The sequence below is a fragment of the Microcaecilia unicolor genome, chromosome 13 (assembly GCF_901765095.1).
Source record: "Microcaecilia unicolor chromosome 13, aMicUni1.1, whole genome shotgun sequence".
Taxonomy (NCBI): Eukaryota; Metazoa; Chordata; class Amphibia; order Gymnophiona; family Siphonopidae; genus Microcaecilia; species Microcaecilia unicolor.
In genome coordinates, this window is record NC_044043.1 from 59,479,457 (window position 1) to 59,493,478 (window position 14,022).

General features: G+C 44.8%; 1 protein-coding gene across 1 annotated transcript in view; it reads right to left on the reverse strand.

Annotated features, from left to right (window-relative positions):
- Positions 1-396: 396 nt before the first annotated feature.
- Positions 397-14,022, reverse strand: part of SUPT6H (SPT6 homolog, histone chaperone and transcription elongation factor) — a 126,106-nt gene continuing 112,480 nt past the window's right edge. The window contains exons 31-37 of the mRNA XM_030222091.1: positions 6,385-6,498; positions 6,130-6,254; positions 5,518-5,630; positions 5,033-5,113; positions 4,685-4,854; positions 2,485-2,729; positions 397-1,897 (exon numbers count right to left, since the gene is read on the reverse strand). Of these exons, the coding sequence (XP_030077951.1) occupies positions 1,711-1,897; positions 2,485-2,729; positions 4,685-4,854; positions 5,033-5,113; positions 5,518-5,630; positions 6,130-6,254; positions 6,385-6,498 (1,035 nt within the window). The 3' untranslated portion in view covers positions 397-1,710. The remainder of the gene's footprint in view (positions 1,898-2,484; positions 2,730-4,684; positions 4,855-5,032; positions 5,114-5,517; positions 5,631-6,129; positions 6,255-6,384; positions 6,499-14,022) is intronic.

Sequence of the window (14,022 nt, forward strand, 5' to 3'; positions counted from 1 at the left end):
GACCCACACAAAAGAGCTGACATGGGACTGGTATCAGAGCACAGCAAGAACTGCTTTAGTCTATCCAGCTCACAAGTAGCTCTGAATTTAAGAATATGTAATTAAGTTACTTCCTGGTTCTGCGTTTTACTATTTTCAGAATTCAGACTTTTGAGAAACTGTAGCTTGAAAGCTTATTTCTGTGCCAAGTGCCCATGGTGTCACTACCATGAGTCCTGCCAATGCCCACAATTATCTCAACAATGTCTTGTCACAATAAGAAGCCACAGTCACACAGTTTCAGGGGCTCTGCACACTGATAAGGATAATCCTCAGGATAACATCTGTATCCATACAGTATTATGAGGTATGATTTAGTTTAGAAGATACACACAAACCCAGAGGGCAATCATCCAATAGCATTCAAAAAGTATCCTTTTATTTACAGCATGGCACAACTAAAAACAAACAGCAGTTGAGTGCTTCTGCATAAAAAAATCTGCAACTACTACCCTTTTTTGGAGACTGGAGCAGCAGACCCAGTACTTATTTTCAGATAGCAAATTTCAAGCTCTGTTACTACATTCTCAGTGTGGTATAAATTTGTTGTATAAGAATGATGCCTCAGAATTGAATTACGTCCTTGGCTGACACAGGAAGGAGAAGAACCTGACCACACTGCCCATAATGGAAAACAAAAATCAGAATCACAGTCTCAGAAGAAAGACTCAGAGGGAAACTCCCTCTGAGCAGGGCAGAATGTGGTCCCTCCCATGAACTGACAGAAGGGCACAGGCCTCATGACAGCTCCTGATGCCCAGTGCACATTGTTCTGAGCCCCTCTAAATGGACCCAGCCTAACTGACCTACTTGAGCAACCAAACAACAGTAATTGCAGCTCCTGGTGGGATCTTGCAGGAGGCTGAGCAACCACATGAGAAAGGCTCTGTGGCAAGACCGTTTATTCAGCCTTTGCAGTTACAAACCGACAGGTCTAGATTAAAGCACGCATGGCTGGACACCTCATTCCCAAAAAAATTAAAACAAAATAAAACCTACACAAGATGCTGGCTTTAAAAATAACCTGCCACTGCAGTGTAAATGAAGTTTCTTTCAGATGAGTTTTGAGATCTCCCACAAAGATCAATGTCATACACACTACAGGAAATGGCATAGTGCACCATTAATTAAAAAAAAATTACAAAAAAACAAAACCAGAATAAATATTTGCAGAGGAAGTTCTGAAACAAGGGAAGCAGACACCATACCCCTCCTGGCAGAGCACTTTGCTCCCACTTGCATGTATGTGGATACTGCCCATGCAGGAAAATTCATGTCACGGGCTGGAACTGGAACATCAGCAGTTTTGTTTTTCTTCAGCTTCTTGTAGTCCTTTTGGTAGGCAGAACCTCAGAGATTTCTGCATATTTTGGAGAAAACAACCTGAAGTAAGCTCTAGGTCACAAGCTGCAGTGAGTGCCTCTCTTCCAGTAACATGCTCTCCAAGTGCCTTTTATAGGAAGATTGACTTGCCTTTTGTACTTTGCAGAACTTGTGAAGTGAGGCAGACAAATGTTGGGATTAGCCCTGTTACTTGTCGTTGCTCTTGGGGTATGCACCACTGCTCTCGTCACATTTCAAGTCATTTTGAGTAACAAAATGGGAAAGGACTGGACCCTGCAACACCCCCATAAAGAAATAAAGACAATTCATGAGGTGCCAGAGTGCTCTTTATCGGTCCATTTCATCTAGCAATGGCGTGGCATCACCAGCAACAGACATCGGCGTGCTCTCGATCATGGGGCTGGGTGAAGGACGTGGGGTCAGCCGCTGCTTCTGCTTCCGTCTTTCTGCTTCCTTCTCTTGCAGCCACTGCTCTGCCATTTTGCCCCAGTCAATGGCAGCATGAGTGCTGGACCTGAAGGAGACAGGCAAGGAGCAGAGTTTAAATTCAGTGTGAAAAAAACTGTTGTATCTTTACAAGATAATAGGAAATTCTATAAGAAAACTTGACGCATGGCTAAATAGGCTGAAACTCCTACATAACTTCTTATCTAAGACAAGAACACAGTAGGGCTCATGTACCATGTCTACCCCCACCCCCTCACCCCACCATGCCCTGTTTCCGGAAAGAAACTCATACACTATTCAAACTGCCGGTTACGTCATTTGAAAAAAAGTTTTCTGCTGTCTTGATCAAAATTATCCTTTAGCAGTTTTATGATGCCTCTTCTTGCTCTTGTCATTGCAGATGTGTTAAGGGTATTCTTTAGCAGTTTATGAAGGTTGCTAACTGGCTCCAAATTTTCAGGATAGGCAGATTCACTGGCTTTGCCCCACTGCCTGCATTGACATGAACCAAGATTGGCTCAACCTTTCCTAAAAATCTGAAGCCACTTGGTAACCCTATGTTTATGCAGTCTCTCCTTGCCTTTAATCAAGAATCTGTAAGTGGAAACTGCCGGTGTTATCGACAAGTGAATTCCTGTTGCAATGGACACTTACTTTGGTTGCTGTCTTTGTCTGGAACTGGATGATGGCTGTGACTGTGAGGACTGAGGCGTGGGTGTAGGTGTAGGTGTAGGTGTAGGTGTGGGTGTGGGTGTGGGTGTAGGTGTGGGTGTGGGTGTGGCACTAGACTGTAATTGATGATATTGGGGGGTTGTGATTGGCTGATTGGGTGTAGTGTAAGAATAGCTGGGGGTCATCAGAGGGGTTGCCACTGGTTGCTGTGCTGGCGTTGTGAAGACCTAGAAGATATGAGAAGACCTTTCATTGAGACATAGCAAAAAACTGTAAATGCAGCAGGTGTCATTCACTTGCACTGCAAACGAAGCTTTCACCACTGAGCTAAATGAGTGGTACAAGCTTTATTTGCAGAAGAACTGAAAGTCATACCACTTCAAATCCCGATCATGAGATTCCTTGTGAGCACAGAGCATACACTCAACATAATAAATAACAGATAAAAGACCAGTGTGTGAAATTCTGGCCTTTACTGCTAAGGTTATGACCCATAAGAACATAAAACGTTGCCATACTAGGACAGACCGAAGGTCCATCAAGTCCCATATCCTGGTTCCAACAGTGGCCAATACAGCTCATGAGTACCTCGCAAGATCCCAAAAGAGTAACAGATTTTATGTTGCTTATCCTAGAAATAAGCAATGGATTTTCCCCAAGTCTGTCTTAATAATGGCTTTTTAAAAAATCCTGCTAACTTAACCTCTTTTACCTCATTCTCTGGCAACGAATTACAGAGTTTAATTACATGTTGAGTGAAGACATTTTCTCCGATTTATTTTACATTTACTACTTAGTAGCTTCGTTGCTTGCCCCCTAGTCCTTGAATTTTTGGAATGAGTAAACAAGCAATTCATGTGTACCTGTTCCACTCCTCAGTATTTTGTAGACCTCCATCTCCCCTCAGCTGTATCTTCTCCAAACGGAAGAGCCCTAGCCTCTTTAGCCTATACTCATAGGGAAGTTATCCCATCCACTTTATCATTTTCACTGCCCTTCTCTGTACCTTTTCTAATTCTGCTATATCTTTTTTTGAGATGCAGTGGAACTACACAAAATATTCAAAGTGCGGTTATACTATGTAGTGATACAAAGGCATTACAATATTCTCATTTTTGTTTTCCATTCCTTCCTAATAATTCCTAACATTCTTAACTGAAAGTAGAAACTTGATTGCTGGTAGTACATTGCTTCTTATTAAAATCAGCTTTTGGCGTTGGTTCTCTGTTATTCTGGGTAGAATAAGCATATATATTCCTGTGCTTAACTCAACACAAAGGGCACACCACCCCATCTCACCTTAAGCATAAAAGCTACTCAAACTGGTGGGGCTGTTCAGGGCCACATTAACCACCAATGGGCCCGCGGTAAAGTTTTGTGCATGATGCCCTCCACCTTCCACCAGGTCCAGTACCCTCCCTTACCCTCCTCTCCCCTCCAGCATAGCTTACCTTGCTTCCCGGGGATAAAAAGTGGCATAAATGTGCAGAACCACTGCCAGTTTGTACCACTGATGACTCTGCTCCACCCCCTTAAACAGAAGTCACATCAAAAGGGGTGGGACTGGCAGAACCACCATGTGTGTGGACTGATAGTTGCTCCATGCCTTTATATTACATTTTATTCCTGCAAAGCAGCTGCATTAAAGGGAGGAAAGGAAGGAAAATGCTGGACTGGAGTGGGCCCTGTATTCGGGTTGCTTTTACTTATGAGCTCCTGTTAAGCTTGGCATTGGGCAGCTGCTGGTAAAAGCATGTTGTCCAAACATCTTGCTATTAAGTCCCTTTGACCTTGCTGGATTGTACTTTGTTAATTTCTGTGTACTTAGAGCCTGTTGGTATCAACTCAGCTCCTTCAGGGCCTGCAGTGTCAGTCTGTGCATTCTAGATCTGCACCTTGCTTTCTTTATCACTTCTCTACTTGCATCTGCTTTTGGGGGAACAAAGGGCAAGTTGTTTGCAATACTGCAACTTCCTCTGTTTCTACCACTTTTCTATGTATCTGTCCCAAGCATTGCCGATTCCTGACTACCTCGTGATGAGGTTTATCCAATTTCACTCACACCTTTCCTGAGTTAACTGAAATATATTAGTAAGCATCCAACACAAAAACTAATCACATGTTCTGAGATCAACCTTATAACGCCTGCCATGTCAAAATCATGTACTCCAGCAGCACTCACGTGGTAAGCACTGCTTCCGCCCCCACTGCCACCTCCGTAGCCATACTGGCTGGATGCCCACTGCGCTGGTGTGGAGTTGGGATTCTGTCCTTGTCCAGCTACTGCAGCGATGGCATTGAACATCTGTGACGTCATGTTCTGAGGAAGTGCATTCACGACACGGGTAAGGTCTGCAGGGCAAAACAGAGAATAAAAGGTTTCATGACTAGCAGAATTTTTTCTTTCCTCACCATTTTTCTAGCAGACCAGGGAAACAAGCAATTATGGGAAAACAGGAGAAAAAAATTCAGGCACTTATTTGATATCGTGACAACGTAAACAGCCAAAAGTAAGGCTGATTCCACTCACCTGCTAGGTTAATATTGGCAGGGGTGGCATTCAATGAGCCTGGGGTTCGGGTTCTGCTGCTGCTGCTGCTTGGAGTTATACCTTCAAAAGCAAAGAGATGCCGTTGGCTCTCAATTATTTCACACCACCAATTTGTTACAATCAACTTCCAATGTCAGTGCAAAATTGAGAAAGAAGCTACAATTTTATAGGTCTCAAAGTCGCACATTTAGTGCACTGTACAGGTCTTTCCTCTCAGCAATACATACAAGGACAAGAAACAAAGCAGCAAAGAGCAGCTCTACTATAAGAATGCAGTGATTATGGCAAGCATAAGATTCAGGGGGTAAGAATGCCTATCAGTAAAGATAAACAGATACAGATATGTCACTGCACAAAGGACCTGACAGACTGCTATTTGAAAATGAGGCTGAACCAGATGGATGTTAGCTCCACAGAACCAAACATTGAGCTCTAAGAATCATAACATGTTCCGAGGCCCTTACCTGGCACAGGGTCCTGGTAATGGTCCTTGAACCATCGGAATAGCCCGTTTACCGTGGGAAAGATCTGACCTCTGTATCGGAACCCCTCTGGTGTTACTGTCACAAACTCGATCCTAAGGTGGAGAGGGCAGACAAGAATAACAAGGATTTTACCTGCTACTTCCTCCTTCAGTATGTGGAAGGGGATATGGGCTCTTGCAGGCTGAGTCTGTGGTTGTGTCCAGTGCTTGGCTCCTCAAGGGAGGGGGAGAGCCAAAGGGAATGGAAGCCTATAATTGCTTATCAGCAGAGATGGTAACAAAATGGTAACAAAATTTAAACAAGCTAGTACTATAGATCAAGCAGCTTAAGTAAATAGGGGCAACCGTGGAGGAGACAGCCCTCATCTTCTGATGTGTTACTAAGTTTGCAGCCAGAGTTATGAACACCGACCTGCTGTAGTGACCGAGTTCACAGCTTTTATAGGGATTGAGGAGGAGGGATCCAGAAAGGGGCAAGGATTATGGAGCTCACACCAGTAAGTGAATGAGTGCACATAAATGTCAGGGGTGGTATGGGGACTGCTACAGGTGAGGTTGGCACCACTGTCTGGCAAGCTTTGAACATGCTCACCTTGGTTTGGCTCGAGGCTGGTATCCTAGCAGGAATTTCCCAGGGAGGTCTTTACAAGCAGAGACATAATATGGAATAAAGGTTGGTTTCTCCTTTTTGGTCTTTATTAGAAGTTCTTCCAGTTTCTAGTCAAAATAAAAACACCTTAGTTACAACATACTAAAAATATCTGTTTCATAAAGTGTTGGACAACTCCTTCAGTCCTCAAATTGTGTTCACTCTGCATACACATTGAACTCTGTCATGCTAGCTCACCTTCTTCTCTCCACCGTTGCTGTCCTGGTAGTACTTGTGACTCAGCAGGTCTCTAGCAAAGGATGCCATTGGCTGAACATAGCGAGCAATTATTTCATCCAGGTCCTCAAACTCCTAGCAAGAAATAAGTATTTTTCACTGTGAATGTTCTACTCATTTTTTTGTCACCTATTTTAGCTGACATTAACCCTTAACTTGCCAAAACCAAGATCCAGGATTACAGATATCACCAGTAAGGTGAAGGGTTGGGGGGGGGGGGGGCATTCAGAGCTGACATTACTCCCCTTTATAGGGGGCTGGTGTTGCTTTCAGAGCCTCACCATCTTATATCAAAGCTAAGACAACTGAAGGCAGTTGTGTTTTGGCTTTCCAATTCATTATTAAAGCCAAACCTAATGATGTCAATCATTTCATGGTCACTTACCCAGGAATAAAATAATGCTGTACATCAAGGGTATGATTTATTTTCTGAGTGGACAACAACATACTCACTGCTAGGTTTCTGAGGGGCTAATGCAAAGGCCTGTGGTTGCTGGAAGGTGGACATACACATTATTGGCCGCACAAGACAGAAATTAGCTTGTGATGCACAGTATATTTGAAAGAATGGTAAGGAATGCCATTAGGTATTCCTCTGCAATGCACAGATGTACAAGGGATTTTAAACACATACGCAACATGAAATTCACCACCAGGTCCTAAGCAGTGTAAAAGGGTTAGTTGAGAGGGTATAAGGAGAAATTAGGTCTTACCTGCTAATTTTCTTTCCTTTAATCCAACCAGACCAGGTTAGAACCTGTGGGTTATGTCTGTCAATCAGTGGATGGAGACAGAGAAAAAGAAGTACTTTATGCTTCACCCAATAAGGGCATCATGCAGTCTTAGATGCATGGTATTTTGAATGACAAAAGCAATGGACCATCTGTTTTCCATTGTGCTTGAGCTGTATTAATACAACTCATCACAATATATTGCCAGTAAAAAACTTTGAAAAGTTAAACTGATAGAGAAAACTGAATGTTGAACCTGAACAGAGTTTGTTGATAAAAGAATGAATAGAGTAATATTAAAAATATACTAAAGTGGTCTAAATAACTATAAATATATTAGGGACAGCCTCTGGTCTGGTCTGATGAAGGAAAGAAAATTAGCAGGCAAGATCTAATTTCTCATTTCTTAGCTTCCTCACCAGCCTAGTCCAGAACCTGTAGGATGTTTCAAAGCAGTTCCCAAGATGGGTAGGATTCCAAAATCTCCACCTGAATTTCAGTCCCAAACACAGAATACAATCATGCTCCTACCAGGAGTTGACAATGCTTTGTGAATTTAAGATGGAATGGTTGTATCATCTAATCTTGACATTTTTTATTCTGCTTTACCAATATGGCTCAGGTATGACTTTGGTTAGTTTATTACGAACTAGAGACCTGCACGGGAATGGGGTCCACGGGAATCCTGTGGGATTCCCGCAAGAATGGAAGCACTTCTGCAGGGATCCCGCGGGGACGGAATCAATTCCTCCAGGGTTCCCAAGGAAGTGTATGCTGCACTTGTGCCAGCTTCTCACCTACAGACTACCAAGTTCTTTGAGTGCTGTCTCTTCCTCCTTGCTTTAACAGCACAGATGCAGAAAGTCTCCATTAAGGAGGTGGTAGAGACACAAATGATGATGAAATTCAAAAAGGCAAGGGATGAACACAAAGGATCTGTAATTAAAAAATGGATGTGTCAAGTGACACTTAGATGGCAACTCTGGCTGTGATGAACTAGGGCCAGTATCAGGTACACTTGTATGGTCTATGTCTCATATATGGCAATTGGGCTTAGGATGGGCTGGAAAGTAACTTTAGTGGCTGGAAGATGAAGACAGTGCTGGACAGACTTTTATGGTCTGTCCCGCAAACGAGAAGATGAATAGGCTGCAGTGGGCTTCGAAGCCAACTCCAGCAGCTGGAACATAAGGATAGGGCCAGGCAGACTTTTATGGTCTATGTTCCAGAAACACCACAGAAAGACAAAAAACAAATATGATATTACATTCATTGTTGATTTAATCGTGAATTGATAATGAGTGTGACTATTGGGCAGACTGGAAGGACCATTCTGGTTTTTATTTATCTGCTGTCACTTACTATGTTACTATTAATCCTCTCTGCTCCCAGGATTATGCGCAGACCTCAGCTCTGACAGTCACAAGCATCAGATGTCACCTGACCTACTGGTGTGTGCATGTGGTGACCTCTTAGCACACAGTGCCAGTGAATCAGAGACAAGTCTTACATGTGTGCACCAGAGTGTTCCAACTTCCATTCCTTCCTTGCCTGCAGTGCTGCTGCTCGAACTCAGAGAGAGACAGAGAGCTGACCAGAATTTTTTTTTATGTACCATTAAATTCTTGCAGAACTGGGTGGGGACAGGTTAAATTCTTGTGGGGATGGGTTAAATTCTTGTGGGGACGGGTTAAATTCCAGCAGGGATGGGTGGGGATGGGTAAGATTCCAGCAGGGATGGGCGGGGGACAGGTAAGATTTCTGTCCCCCATGCAACTCTCTATTACAAACCCTAGCAGGAACTGTTCTTTGCATTGATACCCAAGAACCTTCCTTTGATGTGCTTTTCACCAATCATCCAGATAAGGAAATACATGGTTTGCCTAGCGATGCTGCAACTATAGCAAGACACTTTATAAACAACCTTGGAGAGAGGCCAAATGGCAGAATGGGGTGCTGGTAGTGGTGTTTCCCTACTCTAAATCTGAGATACTTCCTGTGACTTGGATATATTTAAATGTGGGTGTAAGAATCCTTTAAATCGACAGAGAATAGCCAATCATTTTCTTGAATCATGGGAAAAAGGGTACCCAGGGAAATCATCCTGACCTTTTCTTAGATCTGGGATGGGACCACATCTCCCTGTCATTTTGGGCACTAGGAAGTATTTAGAATAGAATTCCTTCCCATTTTCACGGTGGTATGGGCTCAACTGTACAGGCCTTTAAAAGGGAAGAGTTCCTCTGTGAGCACTTCCTAATGCTGCAAGCTCAATTTTCAAGCTCTTGGTGGACAATTTGGAGGGAGTTGATGCCAACAGGGTGTATCCTGCCTGGACTATTTGAAGTACCCACCAGTCTGAGGTTACAAATGACCACCTTTCTTGGAAAAATTCAGTCTCCCTCTGACTAGCAGGTTGCCTGGAATGGATACGTTTATTTCAGCTTTGCTCTACTGGAGCCAGTCAAGAGCTCATCCCCTGCATAGACTGGGGAGCTGGTTGGGGTGTTTGGGTTCACTGCTGCTGAGGACGGAAGTACAGAGGCTGGGCCTGCTGAGGAGGACAGGACAAGGAAGTGATTCTACTTCTTTAATAGTAGGCACTTTTTCAACTTCTACCAGAAAACCTCCGATATGTAGAGGCTGCAGAAGAAATGATGGCGGCTGAGAAGAAATGGGCTGAGGAAGGGGCTTGATGGCATCAGTTCTCTTTATGAGATCTAACACCTCCTCCATCTTTTCCCCCAAAATACTGTCGCCTCAGCAAGGGACGTCCGCCAACTTTTCCTGAACGGCTGGTTTGAGGTCCGAGACATGCAGCCATTAGAGTCTGCGCGTGCCAATATCTATGGCGGAAAGTCTGGATGCCATGTCAAAAGCAGCAAAAGTGGCCTGAGCTATGTGCTTCCAACACTCCTTCTGCTTAATGGTTAACTAGCAAAGTTCTGCAGCCTGCTCCAATGAGAGAGTGTCTGCAAACTCTAGTGCACTGCGTACCAAGTTCTTCAAATAAATGCTCATGTAGAGCTGGTAAGACTATGTGGACAATGAGCATCAAGCTCAAACACTTTCCTCCCAAGATTCCAGAGTGCGAACATACTTGCCTGGGGATGCTGAGGCATGGGTCCTTCAGCTTGGAATGATATAGAAGCTGCAGCTTCTCAAATCTTGGAGCCTTCTAATTTTTATACATAGAGTCCATCTTCTTTGGAACCACCTGTACTGAGTGGAGTCTCCCAATTTCTTCATTTCTGCAGTTGGCACTGTCACAGCTTCCTTAGAAGGGGAGTCATAACCAAGGATGTCCCAACATATCTTGGCCTTAGGCTCATCCTCAATCTCCAATGGAATGGCCTCTGACATTTCCCTCAAAAAATTGATGAAAGAAAGTTCCTCTGGCAGAGACTTTCTTCTCTCCTGTAGTGATGAGGGATCTGAAAGTAGGCCATGGGATCCCTCCTTTGAAAGGTTCTCTAGCTCTACATCAAATCTCTGGGAGCGGTTCGACTTCAACTCAGCAAAGTATTTCTCTTGGTATGGCAAAGTCTGCATCTGCCTTGGGCCACTGGACCTGCAACCAGGCTCTGGGCCACAGCACCAAGGTACGGGTCTTCTCTTGGACTCTAGGGCCACTTCCTCCCCCAACGGGCTGGAGAAGAGCACTGCATTTGTCGGAGCTGGCTCCGATGTCCAATGAGGCACCAGCATTGCTGAACACCCAACAGATAAGGCATGGGTCTCCAGGATGGGCTGGAGTGGTACCACTGCCATCAATGCCTCAGCATCATGCCAGGCTAGGATGTGTCCCAGCTCTTCCTATAACATGACCCGAAACTGCTCTTTTGACGGCAGGCATTGGTAAAGGTGTTGCTGGGGCAAGTGTCAGTACAATAGCAGCCTGCAAAGAAGTCGGAGCCAAATCAGATGCGGGCTCCCGGCTTTGGGGAGTCTGGCACATTGGCACCACTTTCACAGAAAGGGAGTGGTCCTCACGGTGCTGATGCTTCTCAGGTACTGGTGATGCTGGCGTCTCCTGGAGCTCCTGGTGCCATGCTGTGAAGAGGGGCAATGGTCATGCTTCTTTGCCTTTGCTCAATGCTGGACATCAGTATCTCTCGGTGCCAAGGATGAAATAGAATCCTTGCGAGTCCTTGGTGTCAGGTTTGATGATGCACGGCCTGAACAGGTACTACTAACGCTCAATGCTGAGGCCAGTGGAGACCTCAATGTCGGTGCATTTCCAGCCTGCAATGCAGCTCACACCGCCATCTCGGTCAATGCCTCCGAAGCTGATGGACTGGACTTCAGTGAATTGAAAAATCTCTCTCACTGGACCTCTCTACATTCCTGTGCTCATTTCAGCATTTGAATAACTGAGCTTACATTGAAAGGGTAAATGGTCAAGACTGAGGAATTGTACTCACCAGTTGTGAGTGTCAGTCACAGACATGGTCCTACCAAACCTTGAACATTCTTGAAACAGCTGGAAGGTTTCTGTGACATGCAAAATCAAATGACACAATTCTGAACAAAATAAAAATACTCTTTTTTTTTTTCTTTGTTTTTTTTACCCGAGACCAGGAGCTCTGGTCTAAGCAAGCCACTACAAGAAAAACAAGAGCCACAAACAATTATAGAATTCAATGGAAATATAACTAAAACTGAAAAGTAAAAAGGTCCCATGCTACTCACACTAAAGTTCAAGGCAGGAAGGCAATAAACTGCGCATCAGAGAGGTGAGGTAAAACACATGTGAACAACAACTCCATGGAAAAAAAAGAACTGAGGGTCCCAAGCTAGCTACGCAGACAAGAAGGCACACGCGAATGCACAGTCAGGCCAGCCAAAGGCTTCAAGAAAGTTCTGAACGTTGGGCAGTGTCCGTCCCAGGGCTCCGTCAGTGATGTTACCAATTCGTGGTGATCGGTTGTCCTGCTTATCCTTGGAGAACAATGTCTTCCCAAAAAAGTGTAAGTCCACTATATGGTGCTCCTTCATACCACCAAACATTTATCACCTGACACCAAGTATCCTTGCCTCACAACTGGCAAGGCTGTAAAAGAGAATGAATCTTTCAGGAAGGAATCACGTGACTGGGGAAAAAGGCAGAGTACCACTCTTGACTAGTGCCTTCAGAAATCAGACCAGGTACCATCCAGCCTCCCAGCAGGCACTTACAGAAGGCTAAATGTCATACTAACATAGTAACATAGTAGATGACGGCAGAAAAAGACCTGCATGGTCCATCCAGTCTGCCCAAGACAAACTCATATGTGTATACCTTACCTTGAATTTGTACCTGTCCTTTTCAGGGCACAGACCATATAAGTCTGCCCAGCAGTATTTCCCGCCTCCCAACCACCAGTCCCGCCTCCCATCAGCGGCTCTGGTACAGACCGTATAAGTCTGCCCTCCCCTATCCTCGCCTCCCAACCACCACCCCCTCTTCCCCCCAACTGCTCCGCCACCCAATTTCAGCTAAGCTTCTGAGGATCCATTCCTTCTGCACAGGATTCCTCTATGCATATCCCACGCATGTTTGAACTCCGTTACCGTTTTCATCTCCACCACCTCCCGCGGGAGGGCATTCCAAGCGTCCACCACCCTCTCCGTGAAAAAATACTTCCTGACATCTTTCCTGAGTCTGCCCCCCTTCAATCTCATTTCATGTCCTCTCGTTCTACCGCCTTCCCATCTCCGGAAAAGATTCGTTTGCGGATTAATACCTTTCAAATATTTGAACGTCTGTATATCACATCACCCCTGTTCCTCCTTTCTTCCAGGGTATACATGTTCAGGTCACCAAGTCTCTCTTCATACGTCTTGGAACGTAAATCCCATACCATCCTTGTAGCTTTTCTTTGCACCGCTTCCATTTTTTTAACATCCTTCGCAAGATACGGCCTCCAAAACTGAACACAATACTCCAGGTGGGGCCTCACCAATGTCTTATACAGGGGCATTAAAACCTCCTTTCTTCTGCTGGTCACTCCTCTCTCTATACAGCCTAGCAATCTTCTAGCTACTGCCACCGCCTTGTCGCACTGTTTCGTCGCCTTCAGGTCCTCAGATACTATCACCCCAAGATCCCTCTCCCCGTCCGTGCCTATCAGACTCTCCCCGCCTAACACATACGTCTCCCTTGGATTTCTACTCCCTAAGTGCATCACTTTGCATTTCTTTGCATTGAATTTTAATTGCCAAACGTTAGACCATTCTTCTAGCTTCTTCAGATCTTTTTTCATGTTTTCCACACCCTCCGGGGTGTCCACTCTGTTGGAAATCTTGGTGTCATCCGCAAAAAGGCAAACTTTACCTTGTAACCCTTCGGCAATGTCACTCACAAATATATTGAACAGAATCGGCCCCAGCACCGATCCCTGAGGCACTCCACTACTCACCTTTCCCTCCTCCGAGCGAACTCCATTCACCACCACCCTCTGGCATCTGTCCGTCAACCAGTTCCTAATCCAGTTCACCACTTCGGGTCCTATCTTCAGGCCGTCTAGTTTATTTAAGAGCCTCCTGTGGGGAACCGTGTCGAAAGCCTTGCTGAAATCTAAGTAGATGACGTCCATAGCACGTCCTTGATTTAATTCTCCTGTCACCCAGTCAAAGAATTCAATGAGATTCGTTTGGCACGATTTCCCTTTGGTGAAACCATGTTGTCTCGGATCTTGCAACTTATTGGCTTCCAGGAAATTCACTATCCTTTCCTTCAGCATGGCTTCCATTACTTTTCCAATAACCGAAGTGAGGCTTATCGGCCTGTAGTTTCCAGCTTCTTCCCTATCCCCACTTTTGTGAAGCGGGACCACCTCCGCCGTTCTCCAATCCCTCGGAACCTCTCCCGTCTCCAAGGATTTAT